We start from the raw sequence: 25,400 nt of genomic DNA on the forward strand, positions 1-25,400 counted from the left end.
GAACATTGGACCTATGTGGTCTAATCAACCTAGTTAAAGTGGGTTAAGGCCCCTACTCGGTTGGCCCTGCCTCACCGCCATGGCTAAATTCTTGCTTCGACTGATGACCCCCAATCAACACTCATACACCCCTCAATTATCATATTTGGATTGAAACACTTATTTTGAGTTATGTACCTCCATTTTCCACTGTTATGTATGTGCATATTTTTACAGAAATATTATGAACCCCAAAATTTAGACACCACATGAAAAATAATCAAAAACATGGTTAGATGTTTAATGATGTGGTTAGGTACATATTTCCTACTTGCAAAATATGGATGTGTACAATGTTTATTTATCTGATCCCCCTCAACTGAATCAAATCTTCCCTCTAATAACTTTTGATCACCTTATTTGCACCATTGATTTCCCTTGTCACCCTTCAATTGGTGTTATGCCTCTCCTCAATAAGCCTAATCACTATGATGAATGACTGCATAAACCACACATAGACTATTGATCACAAACACAATCCATCATAATGTCCATATATGACCTTGAACATACACAATGTTTATGGGTGTTTATGTGTGGCCCTTATTGTGTACATTGTGTTCAACCATGTGCTCTCGTAAATATTAAAATGAGCCTTATTCAGGAGAATGTATACCAAAGAAGTATGATTACATTGAATCATTAAAAACACCTTCTAATAATGAATTTAAAATATTGATATGCTAGTATGCATCTAATTAGGGGCTTGGTAGGCTATCTTGAGTGATTGAGTGCCTTGAGCTTCTTGTAGTAGTTCTTGGGATCAATCCATTGTGCAAACTCCTTTTGTTATGTGTCTCACTTGATAGCTATCAAGTTTAGTGCTATAATCAACCATGATAGCTTTGCACTAGGTACTGTTTGTGAACTGTAAGAAAATTCTCTATAGTTTCCTTGCAAAGATTTTTTTGGAACACACACACATACACATAATCTGAGACAATGAGCCAATGTTTAGATCCTTTCTCATTTGAAAAAAGTAGCAAGAGGGAAAATTAATGAAAAGTGACAAGAATATGACAAAGTCTCATTTATTTTTTATCTGAATTGGATCATTATATTGTTTAGTATCATCCTCGATGCTTTTAGGGTGGAAAAATTAGAGAGATCAAGTTACAGGAATAGTTTTAGTGGCATGACCCAATTCGGAGAATTGGGGTTAGAAACCTTATAGAGCCAATTTTAGGCCTTGAACGACATTTTTTGGGGGTAAAACTTTGTTATCTAAGTGTTGCACCCCCTAATGTTAATTTTCACTAAAAAACACTTCCAAAGGTGTAAGAATCATGTTAATTGAAGTTCGAACACAAAAGTTATGACTCTCAAAAGTTAACTTATTGTGATTGACCACCATAATTCGAGAGGATGCCACGCCAAACCTCGTTACTCATGGAAAATGGGATAGCCAAATGGGAAATATGAAGAAAACTCTAGAAAAAAGTGAGTTGTAACTCATATTGAGGGTTCAATTGGTAAAAATTAATTGCTAGTTGGCTATGAGGCCATGTTATAACTAGGCCACTAAGAGGAAAACATGTTATATTCTATTCTAGTGTATTTTTGTTTCATACTAGAATATAGTAGCTGAGAGTGGATTGAGTGAGGGTAGGATAAAGAGGGTTTGTGCTTTGTAGAAACCCATGAGACATATGTCTCACTCCTTTGTATTTACACCTATTCCATTTAGAGAAAGAGAGATCATAGTGACATCACCTTCTAGTTGTGCTTTCTCTAGAAAGAGTTTCCCAGGTCATATATTGGTATTATTGTGGTTTGTGAGTGATTGTTTTACATGCTACCCATTTTCCACATTTTATATATTGCATGTATAAATAAAAACAATAATTTAATAAATGTAGAATAAGTAAGGAAAACTAATCCTATTTAATAGATTTTAGATTTTATTCTAATTTTATTAGATAAATTGTTTAATAAAATATCTACACTAATTTATTATATATAAGACTATATATATATAATTTAAGAAATGCCATATATTAAATAAAAAAATTAGATATTCAAAAAAAAAGTTTGTAAGTTTTTAAGGTTCATGAATTTGAAAGAAACATTTTTAATTTATTTAAGAAAGAAATTCCTAATCTAAATATAAAAAGGGTTTTTAAGATTCATGAATCCATCTGCGAATTAAGAAATTCAACAAAACTGTATCATTAAATTCTAATAAAGACATATATAAAATAATGTAATTATTAACTTACTATCAAACTATACATATGAATGAGATTTATATAAGATTTTTTTTAGGGTGATTGTTGCTGACCTAAGAATACATATATTATTTAAAAAAATTTCAATCGATACACTAGTGGTGTGTACTTGGTGTTTACCAATTTAAGATCATCCATTGAAATCAAATCTGACATAATTTGAGCATGTTCTATAGTCATTTGTGAATATGCTTAAAAGATTGTCCACATCTCTAGAATACATTTATCCTGTCATATAATATATTTAATTATTTTATTTATACTTACATTATTTTATTTATACTTAAGCCATGTAAGAGAGGCTCCTCCATGGGACTTCATCAAAGCACGAGTTCAAAACCATTACATTACGAAGCCATGACGTAACAATTACTCGGTCACAAGAAAAGATACATCGTCCGTAATAATAGTCCCACACGTACCGAGCGGATACCTCCTCCACTCAGGAAATATATATAAATAATTTCGAAATGATGCAAGCCCACGTTAGCGTTATATATTCGAACACCTGTCAAGGGGCGGCTAGTGGAAAAGGATTAAAGGATGGATGGCTGTCGACCAACCCTAGTCCTCTTGTGAGTCACACAGTTGTCCAAAGAAAACCCTACGCCACGGGGGCCGTCATGGACGACGTAAGCCACCCATCCGAAAGGGGTATATGATTTGGGGAACGGGTGACTCATCATTCGATCAGCCGGGCCCGTCGGGTCTGACGTCAGCATGACCACCAAAACTCCAGACCGAGACGGAGAACGCGCAGTCAGCCGAGTCATGCTGACTCCCGTCTTCCCAATAAAATCGGTTTTATTGCGTAACGGTTCGCCCTATAAATGCTAAAAGGGCTCTCATTCGAATGCGTCTCGGATCAGCCGATTGTTTCAGAAAAAAATCATTGGTATAATCATAGACAAAGCTATTGGAATTGGGGATCATATTCCCAATCATATAAACAGGGAACGATTTCATTGATTGCAGGGATTGGATTGAATTGGATTCATCGATGCAGGGGCTCCAGTACAGGCCGGGCGCGGCCGGTTCCGCGCCATGCAAGAAGAAAAGCGCGGCCCTTCAAGTGAACAAGCCGTTACAGAGGTTGGAGTCTCCGTTGGAGGCGGTGCAGAGGCTTGCCTCGGAGAACGCCGTGCTGATTTTCAGCATGAGTTCCTGCTGTATGTGCCATGTGGTTAAGCGGCTCCTGTGCAGCCTCGGGGTCAACCCGGCCGTCTGCGAGCTTGACGAGGAAGATCGGGTGGAGCAGGAGGGTGCCCAAGGGGAATTGCGCGCCCACAGGGATGATATAGAGAGGGCGCTCTTCAGATTAGTCGGGCAGAGACCGCCAGTGCCGGCGGTTTTTATAGGTGGGCAGCTTGTGGGCGGCCTGGACCAGCTCATGGCCGCACATATCAGCGGAGAGCTTGTGCCCAGATTGAAAGATGCCGGCGCTCTCTGGCTTTAATAAAGCCCAGCTGCCTTTTAGGAATCTTTATGTTTATTTGTTTGGGGTTCGAGGGTTGTGTTGGAATTGACCGTAGGCTTTGATCAATTCTTCTTGTATATTTGTTCTTTGTAATAGCTTTGATTTCAAAAGCAGTGGGCAGAGCCGAGTTCATTTATTATTCTCGTTCTTTTCAATATCGAATGAGATTTTCAGGGATCCAATTACTTTTAATCAACTAGAACGAACTTTTTTATTTTCTTGCTTTTTCAATCAAAATTTTCATCAACAATGGCACATCAATTTCAAAATTTTCATTAACAAGGGCACATCAATTTCAAATTTTAACAATTGCAGAAGAGTTATCAACCTTTTCAAGGCAGCAATTTCAATGTTTTCCATCTCTTCTGGGAGGAATTTCATTGTTATCAACTTTTTCAAGGCAGAAATTTCAATGTTTTTCATCTCTTACGGGAGGAATTTCATTGCAGCTATTTCAATGTTTTCCATCTCTCTTCTGGGTAAAATTTCAATGTTTTTTTATCCTGAAGAATTTGATAATTCTCAGCCAAACAAATCAGAGGCATATTGGAAGAATTTGATAATTCTCAGCCATAACAAATCAGAGAGATAATGGGAGAATTTGATAATTGGAGGCATAATTTGATAATTGATGAAAAGATAAGTAAAATATCATAATCAAATCCCATTTTCTGATTAATAAGGCAAATCCCCATTACCTGATTAATAAGGCAGACAAATCAGAGGCACATTGGAAAAGATATTTGAGATTGCAGATAAAGAATGTTTAACCTAGATTGATGAAAAGATGGTAAAATTTCATAACCAAATCCCCAATACCTGATTAAAAAGGCAGGGAGGCCCTCAAGAACTTGGGAGGGAGGCAATGTTTTCTTTATTGCTGGTAACCCTAAAAAGCAAGCCTGATAACCCATCAACAGTTCAGACAGTAAAAAAAAAATTAAATGTCTCAAGTCTGGATTATTAATTTTCATTGGATTATAATTATTTTTTTATCTCTATTTTGAGAAATTTATACTTCTCAATAAATATGTTCTAAATTTTATTCTAAATTCTTATAGCTTTTATCAATTAATCAATTAATCGGTCTATTTTTGAATTGAGGTTTTTGTGAGTAGAATTAATTAGAAATACATCTTCAAGATCCATCACATATAGATTGTTATTGCAAACACTTCAAACCAACCACTGTACTGGTTATCCAACCAGTATATTGATTAATTGAAACTTCAGCAATAACAATTTATATGTCACTGATTAATTGAAACTTAGAAACTAATATTTATATATAATTGATCCCGAAAAATATTTCTAATTAACTCTATTCACAAAAGCCTCAATTAAAAAAATATATTTCTAATTAATTAATCCATTATTAATCCTAATTTCTAATGACAAAATCTCAGTCCTATCAACGTGATAACTCGATGAAAACCTATATGGAAAACGGGGCAATCTCTTTCGTTTGGTCGAACTTGTATTGTATTTAAGGAAACAAAATATAAAAAAAGTATTGGAATTTCATATGGTTACTGAAGTTTATCTCCCAATGCCATCTGTCAGTTTCCACCAATATGATTGGCAAAAAAATCTAGAAAAGCAGAACATATTCTGATTCTTCTGGTTAAATAAAAGAAATTGATTTTGATGGGATTGGACAAGAATTACATAGGCCAAAATGCAAAAGATATGAACCTTGATGAATTGATCTGTCAATCCCCTTCTAAATATGTATTTATAGATGGATGAATATGAATGGGACAGACAGTACTGCATGTGGTCATGACAGGTTTCCTTGAATTAGATTCAGAACCAACACTTTCTTGGGAAAGACTCAAATCAAAACAAGAAGGCTGTATGGCATGCTGCCATTTGTTTCTACAGCTGTGGATGAAAAATCTTCTTAAATCACCGCTCGACTTCAATACCGAAAGTGGCCGCTCGCCTATGCGGGGCACTGACCCGACCACCTCTCGTGAATGCTATCGCTTCATGATGCTGCCCAGTGGCCCAAAACGGGTACGTTTGGATGGCTAGTGGTCCAACTTGATTAGGCAACACCTTATACAACACGTAAAAGACTAGGATTTTATCACCGTGATTGACAAGACAGTGCAAGGCTGGCGGGATTACTGTATTGTCAAATACTTGACTACTTGCAGATGACGAACTCTACAGGACTCAGCCTTATATCTTTCGTGTATTGAACCAAAACAAGGTGCGCCAACCACTATCAGAAAGAAAAGAAAACAGTGTTGCATTGTGATTTGTGCTTTAATTATTTGAAAATTTTGGTAAATGATGGATTACCTTCTCATTTTGGCTGACAGGGAAGGGAACATGGGATGACATAATCTCGTTCCTCAATAATGAGGGAAAACATTGAAAAAAAGGAAGCATTGAAAAGTGTATGGGATTAGAATAGGTACATCAAAGTGTACAGGATCAGAGGAAGTACTGAAAAGTGTATGGGATTAGAATAGGTACATCAAAGTGTACAGGATTTAGAATAGGCATTTCTCGATTTTTGTCTTTGGACAGGGGTCATGTTAATTTTTTCTGTATAGTTCCAATTTTATAGGCCGTGCTCCATGGAACTTAGTACATGTGACTAAGCAAGGCAAGTGTCTAAAGTGCTAATACCAGAAGTCCCTATGGCTAGTTAGTTTACCTTCTTATGGCTTGAACTCAAAGTCCTGAATAGGATGTCACTGAAGAAACATAGATTAATTTTTCTAATTTTATAGGATGTCACTAAAGAAACATAGATTAATTTTTCTAATTTTATTGGATGTCTCGGAAGAAACACAAATCAATTGGATGTCTCGAAGAAACACAGAGCAGAATAGGCACATGATTGGAATTTTTATGTTGAGTGGGTAATTGAGTATGATTGAGTGATTTTTATTTTTCTTATGAAATTAAAATTAAATTTTATTAAAATATGCATGATTTATTGGAGATAATCTTGTTGACTATGATATTGAATTCAGGAGTAAAATTTAATAGTGTCTTCAAGCCCATCACCTTATACTATTTTTGATTGACTAAGAATTAATCTTTTAGGAGGTAAGGAAATGTGTTATTAATGTAAAACTAGAGATATTTAGCAAGAGAAAAAAATGTGGATTGTAGAATTTGGAATATTTCGAAAATTTTCCTTAAATGATAATGATGAGTCATGTTATTTGAGGTGTTATTGTTTTTCTTGAATGACAATAATAAGTCCACTGACATTAGTGAATAGTAAGTTATGTCATTTGTCTTGAATGACAATGATGAGTCAACTCACATTCACCAGTAATATTTATAATAAGTTATGGCCATCCTCAAAAAGACAAAGCACAAAAACTGAAACATAAACACATGTACACACGTACATACATATATGCATACACACATATATTGTCAAAATTGAAAACTTAAAATAAAAAGCCATTAATGCAATGAACAAACCTTATTGTTGAAATTCAAAACATAAAAGGAAAAACCATTAATGCAATATACAAACTTTATGGGTACATACATCATTATATCTTTAAATTCCTTTCCTCTAACATCACTTCTAGATTTAAAAAGTTTGGCCTATACCTTCCACTATGAGAACATACTAACATTTCATTAAATCTTTGAACTTTTTTTATTTTTCATTATTATTAATTTATATTTTTTAAAATTATAAACTTTAAAATTGAAAACTTCTTATTCTTTCACAGAAAAAATTAATATATAATTTAAAAACTTATGTTTTTTACCAAATATGTGAGTTTTTTATTTAAAAAGAAAAAGGGGTAAATTTAGACATCTAAAAACACCATAGAAAATTTTAGAGGTTAATATTGACAAGTGAGCTAATTTTCCATGTTTTATTTTTTAAAATCAACAATTTTCATTTTTTTTAAAATGATTCACCCACATTTTACACATTTTATAGTATGCAATTATTTTACCTAAAATATCTCTAAAATTTTATAAAAACTATACAAAATTATTAAATATTTAAATATTTTAAAAAAATATTACATATTAAAAATTAATAAAATTCTCCAAATTTTTTAAAACTTTAAAATCAAATTTTATCCCTAAAATTTTCCAAAAAAATACTTTTCAAAAAATATACAACCTTATACAAACTACACAATAAACCGATTACATAACCCTTTATAAATCATAATACATACTTATTAATTACCCTCATTCAACCATTTATAAAATTTAAGATAGAATTTAACATGTTAAAAGATGAATATGCTAAATAATTCACATCAGCAAAAGTCTTGTGTTTTTAAAGAAATTATACATTAAAATGGTGTAAAGGAGGAGGTCATGTCTCAATTGCATGTATTTACTGTAAATCTCAGGCAACAATTCTCAAGGTTTAAGCCACACGCCTTATGACGTTATTTATAATATACATTTCTTTTAGCATCTTTAGTTAGTAACATACCTTTCTCTCTCTGGAAAACACAAACCCTAAACATTTTTTTTTAATACAAAACCTTTTTGGACATCTTAACTACTGGTTAGTAATGGGCCTTTCTCTCTGGAAAAGCACAATCCTAAACGTTTCTTTTTTAATACAATATCTCAATATTTCTATTTTGACCAGTGTTTCAATGAATAAAGAATGATTTTAAATTGTGGGTGAAAGCATGATAGCATGTCTCACCAAGGAAAAAAAGGAAAATAAGAATGATTTTAAATTGTCGGTGAAAGAATGACAGCAGGTCTCACCGAGGAAAAAAAAGGAAAATGAGTTTAAGATTTCATGTATTAACCAGATATTTTATTTAAATAGATTAATATGAATTTTTCATTTTCAATTAAGTGTTTTAAAGAAATTATATTTAAAACAAAATGATGGGAAAATATATGTAATGATGAATACATTTTATATAACTTAATATAGACATGTTTAATAAAATATGAGTATAGTGTGTATGAATAATAAGTTGGCGATACATCTCTAAGCCATACAAGCTTCATTTTGTTGACCAATATTTGATCATGTTCATTTATAAAAGAGGTTTTTAAATTGTGAAAAATAAAGTCAATATATTGTAGGCATTAGGGGGTTGATGTGGGTTAGTGGAGCTATAAAAATGGTATTTAGTAAGCATAGAGGATATCTATTAAAAATTGAGGTCCTTTCAATTAGAAAGATGTACTGGGAAGGGAGTTCAACAAAATGATTTTGGATGGCTTTTATCAATATCTAGTGAGATTAGAGGTATTATTCAATATCCCACAAACATATATGCTATGCCACATGTTGACTAATTATAGACCTTGTGCCCTAATCATAGTGTTTTGAGATAACATGGCATGCATGGGAACAAAAGATCATGCCTAAGACTTTTACTAGGCTCATCTATTGTTATAGGACCTTATGCATCGCCGATGACCCTTAGAAGTAAAATGGTTGTCATGTAATTCACTAGTTTTTAGATTTCGACTAGGTATGTGTTGTAATCTTGAAATTGGGTTCATATAACTCTGATTGTCCAATAGTTCCTTCTTAAAGGAATGTGTCATTGTATTATTTCTTGTGCATGGACTTTGAGCCTTTGAAAAATAAATAACATGTAATATCCTAATTTTTGGCCCCAAACCATGACTGGGGATGGGATATCACTTTATATTGTTTCCAAAGATAATTGAACCCATATAGCTCTTGTTTAATGAATATTCTATATGTAGAACCCATGTTGAGGCACAAGGCCATGTGCATGACCCATGATCTATATAAGCATTAATTTGTACCTATATGCATTGATTTTATCCTTGAACTATTTCTTGGGCCATGCTTGTGTCCCCTAATTGATGAAACTGGGGCCTTATTACTCTCTTAAGCCAAACCTTCATTTTGTTGGGCATGTGTATAAGGCCATGTGCATGGCTAATGAGCAATAAAATAATTGGTTTTTAGCCCCAAACCATGTATGGGTCCATGAGACCCATCTTTTTTACCCCTAATGAATGAAATTGAGCTCTTATCCCTCTCTTAGGAGTGGATGCACGAAGTTGGTCCCCAAAATCATTATAGTGAGAAAATGCATAATCACTAGCAGGGAATCAAACTCAGTAAAAAGGTGTCCAAATTCATATAATCACTTTGTTAACTCATTTATTAAATAAAATCTCTCCATGAGGAAAAAGAGGAGAAGAGAGTAAACATAGGTATATGTCATCAAACTAGGACCTCGGGTCCACCTTGTGATAAACTATGACATGTAGTGAGCCAAATTGTGAGTCTTTGTGAGAGGGAGGAGTTGAAGACAAAGAACCTCATGGAGCTAATTTTTTTTTTTTAACTTGTTTGCTATAATGAAATACACTATCCTTACATTTATACATTGTCTACCTAATTTGGATGTATGTATATTTGGTTTATATTTTTCTAATGCTAACATTATTTGTAGGACAATAGAGTTTGTTATGTCTTTGATCTTTTTCTTAAAAATTACAAGGATGGAGAAATAAAGATCAGATCTCTAGAAACCTCAACCATTGAAGAGGAACAAGAATCAACCTTATTAGATAAGGTACACCTCATCTCCAAATTACTATTAAATATTCTTTGTTTGCATGCAAGCCATCAAGGGTTAGAGCTAGTGTAGGAGCTGCCATCTATCATAGGTCTTGAGTAGGCCCGTGGGATTAATACTCTAACAATATAGGAAAATTTAGGTAAGAAAAATTGGTGACCATACGAGGGAAAGTCCCAGTGGGTTTCTTTTGGTTCTTTAGTCAACTTTTGTTTTCTTTATTTACTTGTTTCTATTTTCCAATCTTTTTTAGGTATCATTGGAGGATCAAACTTGAAAATTTCAAGTTACAAACTAAAGAATAAGGTCTAAATTATTTCAAATATCCTATTGAGAATTGATAACATTGAATCCTTATTCAACACCCTGTGACAACCATTAAAAATAATTGCAACTCTCTGTTAGGTCCTTAATAGAGCATTGGTGCACTATTGGAAGATTTGTTGAGTTTCCCCCTCTAGTTTTTTTTAGCTTTCTTGTTTTTTGAGCACATAACTTAGGTAAACTCTGGATATGGTGTAGTATGGGCTCCACTCAGTAAATCCATCTCATACTCACTTATAGTTAGTGGATTTGAAGTCATATTAAGGGTTTTGAATCGAATCTTAGGTTTTATTCCCTACAAAGACATTGGATCTAAGTCCAACTTTGTCACCTTTGTCTTGTGACCCTTTTGTTTCTTCTATTGTGATAAATCTATTAAATATCCATATTTATATCTTAGATGTATTCTTGCTAGTAGCCTAGAGTTTTTGGGTTTTGGGTGTAATTTTTCTTTTGTAATAATTTGGATTTTCTTGGATTGTTTGCATCTTTCATTATAGATCTATTTGTGGATATTCAAAATGATAAATGTAATTGTGGTGAGGACTTGATTTCATGTACGCATTGAAAATATCTAATCCTACTTTAATTAGGATTCATTAAAAGTGAACTTTTTAATTTAGATATTTTGAACCTTTTTTTTTTTTTTTTCCACTGGAAAAATCCGTAATTTTCATTAATATAGAGAAAATTACATATTGTAAATACAGTTGCATATGTTGTAAACAGTGCCATCCATGTACTAACATGGGGGGTTCTGTGCTGTCCAGATACACCACGCAGCGCGATCTAACTATAAAACAAAACAGTTGTTTAAAAAACTGTTTATATGTCTGTATCAGCCTGTACATGACCACGCAGGGTCCTTTTCAGTATATTATCTCATAAGTAGTGTGTCTTTTATACATCAAAAAGATTTCAAAAATTGAGTTTCAGAACTTTACACTAAAAACCATTGGTAGTTCAGGGACTAATGTCCCTCTGATAATGCTGATCTATATATGGCCTGTGATAATAGCAGTATTCTTCGGTCCCCCTCTGCTCCAGTATTAGCCATTCTCCTCTGGGTAGTAGCGTGGCCTCCTTGGATAATTGATCAGCGCTGCAGTTATACTCCCTGTATATGTGGTTACAAGAGATATTGTTAAATGCTGCCTTGAAAGTATGTACTTCATGCAATATGTTGCTGAGTGTGTGAATGTGACAAATAGATATGTTATTGAACCAATTTACAATAATCTTTGAGTCCCCAAAAATGTTAAGATTGTAACACTGATGACCCAAAGAGAAATGTAATAAGTGGCGGAGGGTAATGAGTTCCGCGAAATTATTTGTGCCTGCACCGAGTCCCATCTTAACTTTGTAGCAATGTTGTTCATTTATGTAGAGAATGAAACCACCTCCACAGCCTTGTTGATTTGCGGCCCCATCAAAAAACACCCAGGGGGTAGTTTTATCAATGCTGGGAGGAGGTTGAGTGCGTCTCTCCCTAGGGGGTGTAGGATCCGGCAGTTCATTGTATGTAGATATAATGCTGGCCTCAATGCGCAGCCAACACACAACCAAGTTGTCAAAAATGTACCGGTTTCAGGCCTGCCAGATATACCAGCATACCAGTAAGGGGTGTTGAAAAGTGTGCAACAAGAAATGCTTGTTGAGAGTGCAACAAGATGATGGAGCTTAGTGAAAAGAGTCGCCTTCACTAAGTGGGCCCGTAGGCTATTTTTGGCGCAAGTCTATTTTTAGACTATGTCTATTTTTAGACATATGGATCATGTCTATGGATGATTGATCAAGTTGGGAAAAATAGATGGACTTCTATTTTTGATGAAAGTGTGAGTGATCACAGTGTGAGTGATTACAGTGTGAGTGATCACAGTGTGAGTGATCAAAGTCAAAAATAGAAAAGTCAAATATTATTATCTCACAATAATATTTGGACTATAAACTTAATCTTATTCTCTTGGAGCACTTCAGTTTGAGCTACGGAAGTGGCACATGCAACTGTCAGAAGGAAATTCGTTTTTCTTATGAGTTAGTTGAGTTGTTGCATGCATGACTTCAGTTAGAACTCAAGTGAGTTGAGTTTAGTGGACTGGAGGTACAGTTGATGGAGTTGTGTTCAGTTTAGCTTTGTTAAACTGGTTGTATTTAGTCTAACTGATCAATAGACTAAAGATGAGTTGGGTGAATTAGTTATTAATTAATTCACAAGTTATTAACTCATAATGCAACTATAGAATACATCAGTTAACTCAGTTGCATGTCAGTGCATGTTCAGTTCAGCAGGGACAGGTGTTAGAGGATCAGATTGCTATCAGTTGTGACTATAGCTGTGCATGATGATTTGCACAATCAAAGGATTGAGTATGCCAATGAGTTTGCTCACGTATCTTCATGATATTATAGCTGTTGCTCACGTCCAACATAGTGTGGGTGACTATTTTGCAGTGTAAAATCGAGTTTGGGAAGCTATTCTCATCAGTTCTTGAGCAGGTATTGAGCAGTGGAGGCAGGCAAGCAGCGGGAGAGATTTGGAGATCAAATCTGAGCTGTATTGTGTGTAACAGGTGGAGATACTTGTGAGAAGTATTATGCTTTGTATTGTTACATGATTCAATCAATATAATATACAGATAGTGTGGGGTTTTTAGCGAGATGCTTTCCCCGGGATACATACTGTGTTTATGAGTTTGATTGATGCTTCTATGTGTGCCTGTGGATGTTTCTGCTTCTGTAATTTGATGATCAACGTAGAGGAGATTATGTATTATACATGTTCCGCTTAAATTGTATGATCAGGATAATCTCTGTTGAATATGTGTCATATTATTCAAAATTTCTACATGGTATCGGAGCTAGATAATTGTAGAAAAAGTTTCTACATGGTATCGGAGCAGCTTGATTTGTAGAAGAGATTTTTACAGGATATCAAGCGAGGATTGATCATCAGATCTACTATTCAGGAAGTGTTTACATTCTATTTCTTCAGGCAGAGTCTGTAATCGGGCCAGGTAGCCTTTGGATTCATCCTTCTTTTGGAAGGTGAGATATCCAGTGAATGCCCATACAGTCGATCTCTGTACAAGAAATAATTTGTTCTCACGAATTCTAGATCAGAAGCAGTTGAGTTTTGTGCTGGTGGAATTCGAATTTAATTCCAAAGCAAGAGATAAAACTCAGAAACATTCAGTTCGAGAATGGAGATAGTATGCCCCAGTATCTCACGAGGTTCACTCAGTGTCGAGATGAGCTGGGAAGTGTGGGGGTGACTGTCGGATGAGGATGGTGAGTCTAGGACTCCTTGACCTTCCTAAGAGTTGGCATAGCTACCAGGACTCGGTGAATGGAAGGGAGAAACTGCCAAATTGGGAACGACCATGGTCGGATTTGATGCAGGAGGAGATTAGACGGAGCACCAGAGACAGTTCTTCATCTATGCATGATGAGGAGAACTGTGCCTTAGCGAGTAAGGCGAAGAAGGGGAAGGAGAAGGTTTCTCTTTTCGAATCTTGTTCTTCCAGTGATGGGAAGAAGGTTGACAAGTCGAAGGTGAGATGCTTTCGTTGTCATGAGATTGGTTTATGGGTCAGGAACCTGTATGCTCTTGAGGTTCAAGATGCATGCGAAGCCTTGAGCAGCGAGGCAACTGATGGAGACTTGGTGGTTGAGAGGGAGCGTATATTACCTCTCAACATGCAGAGCCAGAAGAAGTCTCAGACGATTGTGGAGGAGCCACAATTGGTGCAGCAGCTTCAGGAGGTTGTGGAGGAGCCACAACAGGGGAAGCTGAGAGGAGATCGAGTAAAGACATCTACTCATCCAGAGACCTCCAGTAGGGGGAAACTTCAAGCCAGGTGGGCTGAGGGATCGCATGCATCCATACCTCCAGGTAGGAGGTGGGGTGATGTGGATTGATTGTCCCAGGGAGGAGGGGCAAGATCCTTGAGGTACCCAACCTCTTGGATGAGACCTTGCTACGGGAGCCCCGATGCGTAGTAGCAGGAACTGACTGATTGGGTAGAGACAGATGCGGATGGAGCGGCAGAGAGAGCGACAGTGCAGGGAATCCCAGGACAGCGCATAGCTAGCAGGCTGTAGCAATGCGAGAGGCACAAGTGTGTTTTGCACAGTGCTAGGTGGCACAGAGAGGTGTGCAATGGTGCGAGATGCATGGAGATGTTGCAGTAGCGTAGATGTCAGAGAGGGAGCACTTGTCAGCAGCAGGTAGAGCTTCAGCATCAGAGGATGTTTCTATCCCAACAGGGAGGTCAGTTGGGAGGTGCAGTGCGGATGCAATGCTGGGAGATAGAACCAGCAGCAGCACGGATGCAGTCAGAGATCAAAGTGACAGAGGCTAGAGAAGTCAGATACTGAAGAGCACAGAGATGCAGAGTTTCAGTTGACAGAGGCAATAGCAGTCAGAGACTTTGATGACAGAGCAAGTGGACCGGCCAGATGTGTTGCATGGAGAACATTCCAGAGTTACAGGATCGGGTTTGAGAGGAAGCCTTTCTTGTTGAGAGGGAGTGTTGAAAAGTGTGCAACAAGAAATGCTTGTTGAGAGTGCAACAAGATGATGGAGCTTAGTGAAAAGAGTCGCCTTCACTAAGTGGGCCCGCAGGCTATTTTTGGCGCAAGTCTATTTTTAGACTATGTCTATTTTTAGACATATGGATCATGTCTATGGATGATTGATCAAGTTGGGAAAAATAGATGGACTTCTATTTTTGATGAAAGTGTGAGTGATCACAGTGTGAGTGATTACAGTGTGAGTGATCACAGTGTGAGTGATCAAAGTCAAAAATAGAAAAGTCAAATATTATTATCTCACAATAATATTTGGACTATAAACTTAATCTTATTCTCTTGGAGCACTTCAGTTTGAGCTACGGAAGTGGCACATGCAGCTGTCAGAAGGAAATTCATTTTTCTTATGAGTCAGTTGAGTTGTTGCATGCATGACTTCAGTTAGAACTCAAGTGAGTTGAGTTTAGTGGACTGGAGGTACAGTTGATGGAGTTGTGTTCAGTTTAGCTTTGTTAAACTGGTTGTATTTAGTCTAACTGATCAATAGACTAAAGATGAGTTGGGTGAATTAGTTATTAATTAATTCACAAGTTATTAACTCATAATGCAACTATAGAATACATCAGTTAACTCAGTTGCATGTCAGTGCATGTTCAGTTCAGCAGGGACAGGTGTTAGAGGATCAGATTGCTATCAGTTGTGACTATAGCTGTGCATGATGATTTGCACAATCAAAGGATTGAGTATGCCAATGAGTTTGCTCACGTATCTTCATGATATTATAGCTGTTGCTCACGTCCAACATAGTGTGGGTGACTATTTTGCAGTGTAAAATCGAGTTTGGGAAGCTATTCTCATCAGTTCTTGAGCAGGTATTGAGCAGTGGAGGCAGGCAAGCAGCGGGAGAGATTTGGAGATCAAATCTGAGCTATATTGTGTGTAACAGGTGGAGATACTTGTGAGAAGTATTATGCTTTGTATTGTTACATGATTCAATCAATATAATATACAGATAGTGTGGGGTTTTTAGCGAGATGCTTTCCCCGGGATACATACTGTGTTTATGAGTTTGATTGATGCTTCTATGTGTGCCTGTGGATGTTTCTGCTTCTGTAATTTGATGATCAACGTAGAGGAGATTATGTATTATACATGTTCCGCTTAAATTGTATGATCAGGATAATCTCTGTTGAATATGTGTCATATTATTCAAAATTTCTACAAGGGGAGGCTTTGTAATTTTGATCCTGTATGTTTGCCAAACCATTCCTCCCAAGCGCTGTATATATCAAGGCCGGTCCATAACCCAGCTGAACAGATAGATGAGGAAATACTTTGCCAAAGTGATCGAATTGCGGTGCAGAGTAGGAAAAGATGTTCCGTGGATTCCGATGCACATTTGCACAGTACACACCAGGTAGGCCCGTAAATCGCTCTATGTGTAAGGTGCTCCCCCGTGGGCACTATGTCTCTAAGAATACACCAGAAGAATAGTCTGGTGCGCGGAGGGGTGGTAAGCTTCCAAATATTTCGCCACCAATGCAGAGACTGTTCTGGTTTTTTGTGCTGTATTAGTGAGCAATAGCCTGGCTTGGGGGAATATATACCATTCTCTGCCAAACACCAAACTAATTCATCGGGTCCCTCTTTGATTCTTATGTGTGATTCCGATAATGCAGTGGTATATTCATGCCATTCCTGGTGCCATTGTGGGGGGAGGTCAAGTTGTTGAGCGGACGTCCATGCCTGTGTGAAAATATCTGAATTTAGCTGATCCACAATGTGCGAGAAAACCTTGATCTCATGTGCATGAAGATACATGATGAGGTCTCTATTAAGAATGTGTCTTCCTCCACTTCCAATCCATGGATCCTGCCCGATCCTTCCCAGAGAGCCATCATTGATTCTCCATGCCAAATTGTCTCGAATGTGGGGAAGGGAATGGAGCAATGCCTTCCATACCGATGAGCTACCCTTCGACGGCCAAGTAGGTAGTCTGATCCAGTCCAATATGTTTTGTGGCCAGATGTATTTGTGGTATGAGATATGTGCCCAAAGATTCTGACCAGTCACCAATGTCTAGCCCATTTTTGCAGCTAGAGCTTGTGCGAAAAGGGGAAGATATTTCAGCCCCCATCCTCCCCATTTCTTTGGTAGGGCTATCTTTTGCCAGCTGATCCAGGAAAATAACCTTTTATCCTGATTCCCATTCCAGAGATATCTGTTGCATAGTTGTTTTATGCGAGCGAGAATGTTCCTGGGAATCCATGCAAGAGCCATCCAAAAAACCGGTGTGGCCTCCAGAACCAATTTGATAAGCACCAGTCTACCCGCCCTGGATAAATATCTATAACTCTAGACTGTCAGTCTCTTCTCCAGTTTAGAGACAAGCCAGGCCCAGTCTGCAATTCTCTGGCAAGTAGGTTTTAGCCAGAATCCCAGATATTTGAGGCCTCTATCCAAGGGATGTATGCTGTAGGGAAATACCTGATGAGCAAAATGGGATTCATGAACGGAGGTGCGGGTGAAGGTGATGGTGGATTTGGATTGATTTGCAAGCATTCCTGTAGCGGATGAGAAAAGAAGAAGTATCTTGGAAAAGGATCTGGAGTCCCGAATGCTGCCATCTAGCAAAATGAGCACATCGTCCACAAATAGGAGATGAGTGAGAGAGCAATCCTCCGAAATCCTGAGGCCACAAATATCACCATTCCTTTTGGCAGAGGCAATTAGGCGGCTAAGTCCCTCCATGACAATCAGAAAGAGAAGTGGTGATAGAGGGCAGCCCTGCCTAAGCCCCCTTTCAGAGTGAAAGAAGTGTGAGGCCGAGCCATTGATGAGGACACTGAAGGTAGGGGAGGTAATGCAGGCCATAATCCAAGTGATGTAGTTGTGAGGGAAGCCCAAGTGAATAAGAAGCATCTTAATATAGAGCCAACTGACACGGTCGAAAGCTTTGGACAGGTCAATCTTGAGAATGATGCTTTTGAGATGCTTGGACCAGATAGAATGGATGGCTTCTTGTGCCGAACCGATGGCTTCATGGATCTGTCTAGATTCTAGGAAGGAAAACTGTTGAGGGGCAATATGTCTGGAGAGTATCGGCCTGAGACGATTTGCAATGATCTTAGAAATGATCTTATAAAGGTAGTTGCACAAGGAGATAGGCCTATAATCATCAAAAGATGATGGGGAATCGGATTTAGGGATGAGGGCAATGAAGGTCGAATTGATGGCGTGATAAATGGATCCCATGGTTCTGCTCTCCTCCACTACTTTCAGAAGATCCTGCCCCAGGATCTCATAAAAAGCCAGATAGAATTCGATGGTCCAGCGGACTCTTATCTTTTTTGAACCATTTTAAAGTACCCTCTAGCTCCCCAGAAGTAACCGGAGAAAATAGTTCTTCTGCATCATCCCCATTGAAAAACCTTGTAAAATGACCCGCCACATTGATGATATCAGGCAGATTTGCTCCGCAAGGACATTTGTAGAGGTTTCTGAAATGTGTGGTGCCAAGGTTGGCAAGCTTGTTAAAAGTGTCAGCAGTGCCTCCCTCAGGTGAAGGGAGATTCCAAATGGTATTGGATACCTTTCATCCCTTGGAATAGCTATGAAAAAACCTCGTGTTATCATCCCCCACTTTTAACCAAATAGCATTGCTCCTCAACCTCTGGGATTCCTCGCGCTCCTTTAGAATGTTTGCCTTCTGATTTTCTAGTTCTATCAATCGGATCTTATCCTCCGCAGAGATGAATCCCAGGCTTCTTTCATCAAGTAATGAGCTCAGCTCAGATTCTATGTGTGTGAGCTGTAAAGATTCTCGAGAGCGCTTCTCCCTGGCCCAAATAATGGAGAGGTGTTTGATCTCGGAGAGATTTTTGCAAAACCCTTTTGCGAGGGACTCTGCTCCAATAATGGGATTTGCAATCCAGTAATCAGAAACCATCTTTATGTATGAAGGGTCTCTCAGCCAGACGTGATTGAATTTGAAAGGGGCTTTCGGTTTCTTGAAAGGCCCCTGGATTTCCAAATATATAGGCAAGTGATCCGATATGCCCCCCGTGCCTACCCATTGCTTGTAATGATGCAGCTGTTGTAGGAGCGAATCTTTCATAATAAATCTGTCAAGTCTACGAGCCAGTGCTGCATCCCCCACCCTTCTGTTCCTCCAGGTGGGTAGAAGTTTGTGCATGGGGACATCAATGAAATTTGTCTGTTCCAACAGATTTGTCATATAGTCAGTGATAGCATCTATTTGAGCCGCAGACCCCCATGATTCTCTGAATCCCAATGAAAAGTTAAGATCCCCACCGATAATTGTTTGATCAGAGTCTAGAAGGGAGAGATGTAATATGCGCTGCCAAAATAGTTCCCTTTGTATATAGGGTCCATATACATTCACAATCTGAAGATTCATGCCCAGATCCACTGAGAATATATCTAGTCCCAAAAATCCTGACCCCCCCAAGATGCATCAACCCGGATGGTTTTAGGGTTATATCCAATGGCCAGTCCCCCAGATCTGCCAGCAGCATCTAAGGCGACAAAGGACCAGCTCGGGATCAAAGATTGAAGGGTGAGGGAGATCTGGTCGGCCTTGCAGAGAGTTTCTTGTAGCAGGATAATGTCAATCGGCTCAATCTCGATGAGTCTCTTCATGGCTAGTTTCTTGGAGGCACTAGCCAAGCCCCTGCAATTAAAGGATAAACACTTCATGGAGGAACACCACGCGGGGTATTTCCTGCTCTAAGGACCCCATCAATAGTGGATTGGCGACCAGAGATGACCTCCACCCCTGCTCTCTTAATAGCCTTGGAGAGATCAGACTTCCTGCCTCTGGATGACAGGGGAATAGCACCGGGCAAAGTAAGACCAAGACCAGACTGTCGGACCGAAAATTCCTTGGTGTGGGATCTGGAGCGAAGGAAGTATTGGTGGGGGGGAGAGACCTCGGAAGATGACCGAGAGATAGTAGATGTATATGGAGAGAACAATGAGGGGGCAGTTGTGGCAATGAGCGAAGGGGAGGACATGATACAATGAGCCATAGATGTCTGAACAGAGGTGACATCAACAGTAGAAAAATAATCAAAAGATGAGAGAGGAGGGTTCAGAGGAGTACCCGAAGCTATCACGACTTCAGTAACAGAATGGGCCCTTGTCAGCGGCAGCGAAGAATGTCTATGTCCCGGATCCACCGTGGGAGAGTTAACCACCAAAGCCAGACTTGAGGGCGTGGGGCACAAGCTGACCGGTGAATTTTGCCTAGAAGGTGCAGGCGTGATATTTGGGGAGTCTTCTGCTTTTCGATTAAGAGGGCAGTCTTTGAATAGATGTCCCACCTTGTGACATCGCCTGCAGCGTAATGGGACCCCCTCATAGTCCAGAATCTGGACTCTGATGTACCTCCCCCACTGAAGGGTTATCTTTTCCTCCAGTCCCTCTCGAGTATCCAAGTGAACTAAAATGCGAGCGAGGGTTCTGCTTCTCGACTCCACAAAGGTACGATCATGATCTAGATATGTGCCCAGAGCATTTCCAATCCTGATAAAAACCTCTTCACCCCAGAACTGTAGTGGGAGTCCCGGCAAGCGCACCCAAATCGGTCCTGCTCCAATTTGTTCACGTTCAGGGTCAAATAAGGGGCTCCACTGCTTGAGAAGGACCGGGGCCATCTCGATGTGCCAGTACCTGGCCAGTACCAAATCCGTGTAACTTTCCTTTGAGAAGTGTAGGGAGAACCAACCTCTAGGCAGGACATGGACTTCTGGCAGTTCAATAAGCATCCCTCCCCAAATCTCCTTAACCCACTGAGTCAGCCTGTTGGCTGAATACGCCCGACCATGCACATGCCCAACCAACACAGTGCCTGCCATGATTGCAAATTCTCCAATAGCCGAGGTCTCACCGAATCTGATGGTGATATCCTTTGAGGTCGCCTTGATGCACTTCGACTTCCTTTTGCTGGTGCGAGGAGCTGACGGGTGGTCCACCAGAGGGTTTGGGATGCCTTCCTGGGGAATGTGTTTTGCTGGTTTAACCTTAACCGCAGGAGTCTCGAAACACCCAGACGGACGGGCTCCCGAGCAGGAGGTGTGGGCCGCAGCAGTAACCGGGGTATTGACAGGGGGAGCAGTGAAAAATGATGAAAGCGGGTCAAAGGAGGGCGAGGGAGGGGTGTGCGAGGATAAAATGTGGAGGGTGCCCGGTGAAAGAGGAGGGACTTCGAAGCTCGGTGAATCGATAGAATGAGACCCGAAGAGGGGTGGGACAAGGCTATGCCGAGGTAAAGATACGACAGGAGAGCGATAAGGCAGTTCCGGGGCAGCCAGTGGAGTAGATGTATCAATCGACGGAGCAGGAGTAAAACTAGGGTTATCGAAAATAACGCGATCCGGGTAGGGCTCCTCTGAATAGTCTACCTCTTCCGTCTCCATATTGTCACCCATATCCAACCACAGGTCAATATCAGAAAGCGACGGGTGTGAGACAACAACAGACAGGGTGTACAGTGCGTGGCACCGGAACAGTAACGGAAGTCTGCAGTGCCCAGAAAAAGAACCCTAGGGTTTCACCCTAGACCTTCATGGACGCTTTCCATCTCCCTAGATATTTTGAACATATTTCTTTGAAGTGTTAAATAAACACCATCTCAGTTTCATGACATTACCTTTAACTTAATCAACATCCACCAAAAGAAATGATAACGAAATTTACTAGAAAATTTTCTTTTCTCTAGTAACACACTCACATTAGCTTAGGATTTTAGGTTTTTGGAATATGCTAGAGAGGAAACTCTCCAAGGCCACAAAACAAACACTAGAACCTTGAGTTAGGGCATGAAAATCCATTTGTAGCCAAATGTTTCTTCAAAATCCATTTTAACACAAGGTCAAGAATTGTCACTTTAGAATCCATGGAAGGATAGTCCCACTTCATTAGGTTTTAGTGGTGTTGAATATGCACATACAGGGGTATCCTTTGGGAGATGAAGGATTGGTACCCTACCTTTATGTGTTGACCCAACCCATGATTATTCTTGCAAGTTGGTTGGTTGAAATTGGTAATTTTAGTCACCATAATATTAGGGAACCTACATAGGTGATTGTAAGTAGGGTGTGTCTACAATACCTAGGACAAACGTTGGTCAAAAGTCACTTGGATCACCTTGGGGGTCCCTGTGAATAATTAAGGGTACTTTTTTTGGCCATTAATCCATCAAGTAGGAGGTTAGTTGTTATAGACATTTTTGTGCCTCGCAGCATGGAGCTTTAAATGTCAATAATTACAGGGATCCTCAGTCCCTAAACATGTTGTTCTTACCCCTAGAGGAACAAGGTCAGCAAACCACAGCACTTCCTATCAGTTCTCCACCTGAAAACACTCAAAAACAGGCTATTTTTGGATCATGTCAGCTGCTCCACTGAGCATCTGCGCTGAATGTCAACTGCTCCTCCTTGTACCTGCACTGAAAGTCAAAACCAATGAAGGCTACCTGCGCTGGGTGAGATTGGCCAAGTGGCACAGTCATTCTGCAAGGTGTCAACTGCCCAGGAAGCTTCCAAACTGACACTTGGTTCAAGGAATTCGCCCTATGATGAGTAAGAGGTACTTGATCTCCATGTGGAAGCAAGGATCTCCAAGTGGACTCAAGAACTGAAGTTTAACTGAAGAGGGAGAGGACACAAGGCAACTTTATGTCAGTCTCAAGCTGACTCATCCTTTCTCCTTCTACCCTATATATAGAGCTCTCTCATGAGGTCTAAGGAGGCTGGAATTTTGTGCAAAGCAAGGAAGTGTTGTTGGTTTACAGTTAGATCTATTGGGTGATTGCTTTTATAGAGGGGAAGAGGAGATTTCTTGCTGCTGGGGAGGTGCTGCTGGATTGGAGCCATTTATGGTTGTAACCTTCTCAGAACCTTTTTCTTCTATCAATAAAGCTTTGGTGTTCTCCTATATACTTGTATTGCAATGATGTATTGTTTTCATCTGTATATTTGATTCATCCTAATCCATGCATCAGTTATGAGTACATGTTTCTTGTAGTTTCCCTCTCTTGTTTTTGCAGGATCTTTGTGTAGCTGGGCCAGCAAAAGGAGCAAGGAGCTGGGAACAAGAGGCAAAGAGAGAAGACAGGATCGACAAAAGTGAAAGACATCGGTTGGTCAACCTTTTCTTCCTTCTCTGTACTTTCATAAAGGAAAAATATCAAAGCTTTACTTTCAGTTGTTGCTAAGGAACTATCACCCTTAGAGTAGGGATAGGGTCATTCCGAGTCGGATACTTTTCCCCACAACAAACTGGCGACTCCACTGGGGAGCCTAGTATCTTGTTGGTTTATTGTGTTTCCTGCTATTCATCTCATAAACAAGGAGAGCACCAAATCGAATTGCAATTGAGTCCTTCAATTGCAAAGTAGAGCGCAGCTGCTCTGGCTCAGTTTCTGAGCAAGTTTATGATTTGAAGAGCTGATCCACAAGGACTCTTGTGCTCTTTGTGATAGCTTTTCATCCTCTTGATCATCCCTTAGCTTGTACTTGACCTATAGCTTTTTATTTCAGCAAAAACAGTGAATTTTTGAGCTTTTTATGACCCGGAAACCCTTGTAAACGCAACTCTCGTGTCTCAGTGCAGGCTGTCCAAAGGCAGTCTGCATTTCAGTGCAGGTACTCCCTTCGGGAACTGCACTGAGAGTCAGTTTGACAGACCAGAGCCTGCGCTGAACCAGTTAGGCTATGTCTTCCTGAGGTTTCCCACTGAGTCTTGGCCTTGTTTTCACTGTTATTTTGCTGCTGATTGCTTGTCATTTGTACTTGCTGTAAACCAACTTTCCTTGACATTATTCCGCCTCAGTTGTGTGATGAAACTGTGATTGTTCTTTCAGTATTTCTTGTTTCAGTTACAGTTTCCCATTGTGAAAAGCAAACCAGTATAGCTGTGGCCTCTTAGATCCTGAACTGTAAAAGTGTCTTTGTGATCTTAAGAGCTAGTTTTATTACTGTTCATGGCTGTTTGAGTTTGTTTGTTTTTCATTTTGTGGTTTGAATCTATACATTTCCAGTGTCTAAACAAGTCGATCTTAAGGTGTCTTTTGATTTTGGACAAACTTGTTTACTTTCGCTTGAAATTAGATTCAAAGTTATACAACAGTTTCCTTTTTGTCTTACATCAACATTAAGGATAAAGAAAAGAAATATCTGCATTGTGCATGTACATTATTGACAGTTTGCATGTTGATTTAGGAAAAAGTGCATTTAGTGTGTGTTCTATGATCTGTGTGAAAAGTTGATGTCTTTCTTTTCCCTCAGTAGATTAAGGTTTTCAAAGTTGAAAGGTTGAAAAGTTTTGCTTCTCATCTTAGATTGCATTTAGGAAGTTGTATATATACATCTCGTGGTGATCCTTAAAGGCAAACTGCTAAGCAAGATCAACATTAAAATGAATTGAATTTACATAACAACGCATTGAAACATAACGCAAACACATAGAGGTCTAAGCTAGAGACGTGTTCCGGCGTCGTTAAACGTGATATCTTAGCGTTGAGTGGTTGGGTGATTCCTCCATGGTGAAGCGATAAGTATCAATACGGACTTGTGCTCCCGTGTACCGTCGAGTATATTGGGAGACCCTTATAGGAATAAAGCCTTTATCCTTAGGAAGCCGTGTCGGCCGCCCTACTGATCGCGATGCAGTGAACACAGCATTCACGAAGATTGACCACCCGTACCGTAAAACGTATTCTGTGGTTTCGCGAAAGGTTTGGCACACCCTCTGCCTAGATCTCCAGAGCAGTTTCTTTTGGCCCTTTTCAAACTCTATAACTGAAAAAGTCCAACCGAGCATTTGTCACTTCGGGCTCGTTAATACATCGAAGGCGACTAGAGTCATCTTTAGCTTTTTCTCGACTCTTAAAACATGAAAAAGCAAAGTTGTTTCTAATAAAGCGTCGTTATAAAATTCATTTTAAACGGAACATAATCACCTCTTATTCCTGCGTTGATCTGTAAGTTGAGAACATGGAACGCCCCAACCAAGGAAGTCCACAAGATGGAAGTCCTAGTCCTTTCTCCTCTTGGGGAGAAGTTGGTGCGCCCCATATGGCCACATTGTCGCTTCCAGGACTGACAATAGGCTTGCCAGTTTGGCTGTTCTCGACCAATGTAGTTCAGGCCACCATGGTTCCTGATCAATCGAGTCAACTGTTAGATCAGTCTAGAGCTGCCCACCAACCTTCTACTTCTGATAACTCTT

The 25,400-nt window shown here is 39.2% G+C and overlaps 2 protein-coding genes and 1 non-coding gene across 3 annotated transcripts; 1 reads left to right on the forward strand and 2 right to left on the reverse strand.

Moving 5' to 3' along the window:
- The first annotated feature begins 3,064 nt into the window (after positions 1-3,064).
- LOC149159701 (glutaredoxin-C1-like) lies at positions 3,065-3,883 on the forward strand. The gene has a single exon (XM_089433539.1). The coding sequence runs from the start codon at positions 3,268-3,270 to the stop codon at positions 3,721-3,723; it is 456 nt and encodes a 151-aa protein (XP_089289665.1). The 5' UTR covers positions 3,065-3,267; the 3' UTR covers positions 3,724-3,883.
- Positions 3,884-6,246: 2,363 nt separating this feature from the next.
- On the reverse strand, positions 6,247-6,349 carry LOC149159702 (U6 spliceosomal RNA). The gene has a single exon (XR_016262077.1). It is a non-coding gene; the product is annotated as a U6 spliceosomal RNA (small nuclear RNA).
- A 12,392-nt stretch (positions 6,350-18,741) lies between these two features.
- Positions 18,742-19,566, reverse strand: LOC149159703 (uncharacterized). The gene has a single exon (XM_089434390.1). The coding sequence runs from the start codon at positions 19,564-19,566 to the stop codon at positions 18,742-18,744; it is 825 nt and encodes a 274-aa protein (XP_089290516.1).
- Positions 19,567-25,400: the final 5,834 nt, after the last annotated feature.

Source organism: Pinus tabuliformis, chromosome 5_2 (assembly GCF_031772625.1).
Source record: "Pinus tabuliformis cultivar Carrire ecotype Pingquan chromosome 5_2, CPIR1, whole genome shotgun sequence".
In the NCBI taxonomy this organism is placed as follows: Eukaryota; Viridiplantae; Streptophyta; class Pinopsida; order Pinales; family Pinaceae; genus Pinus; species Pinus tabuliformis.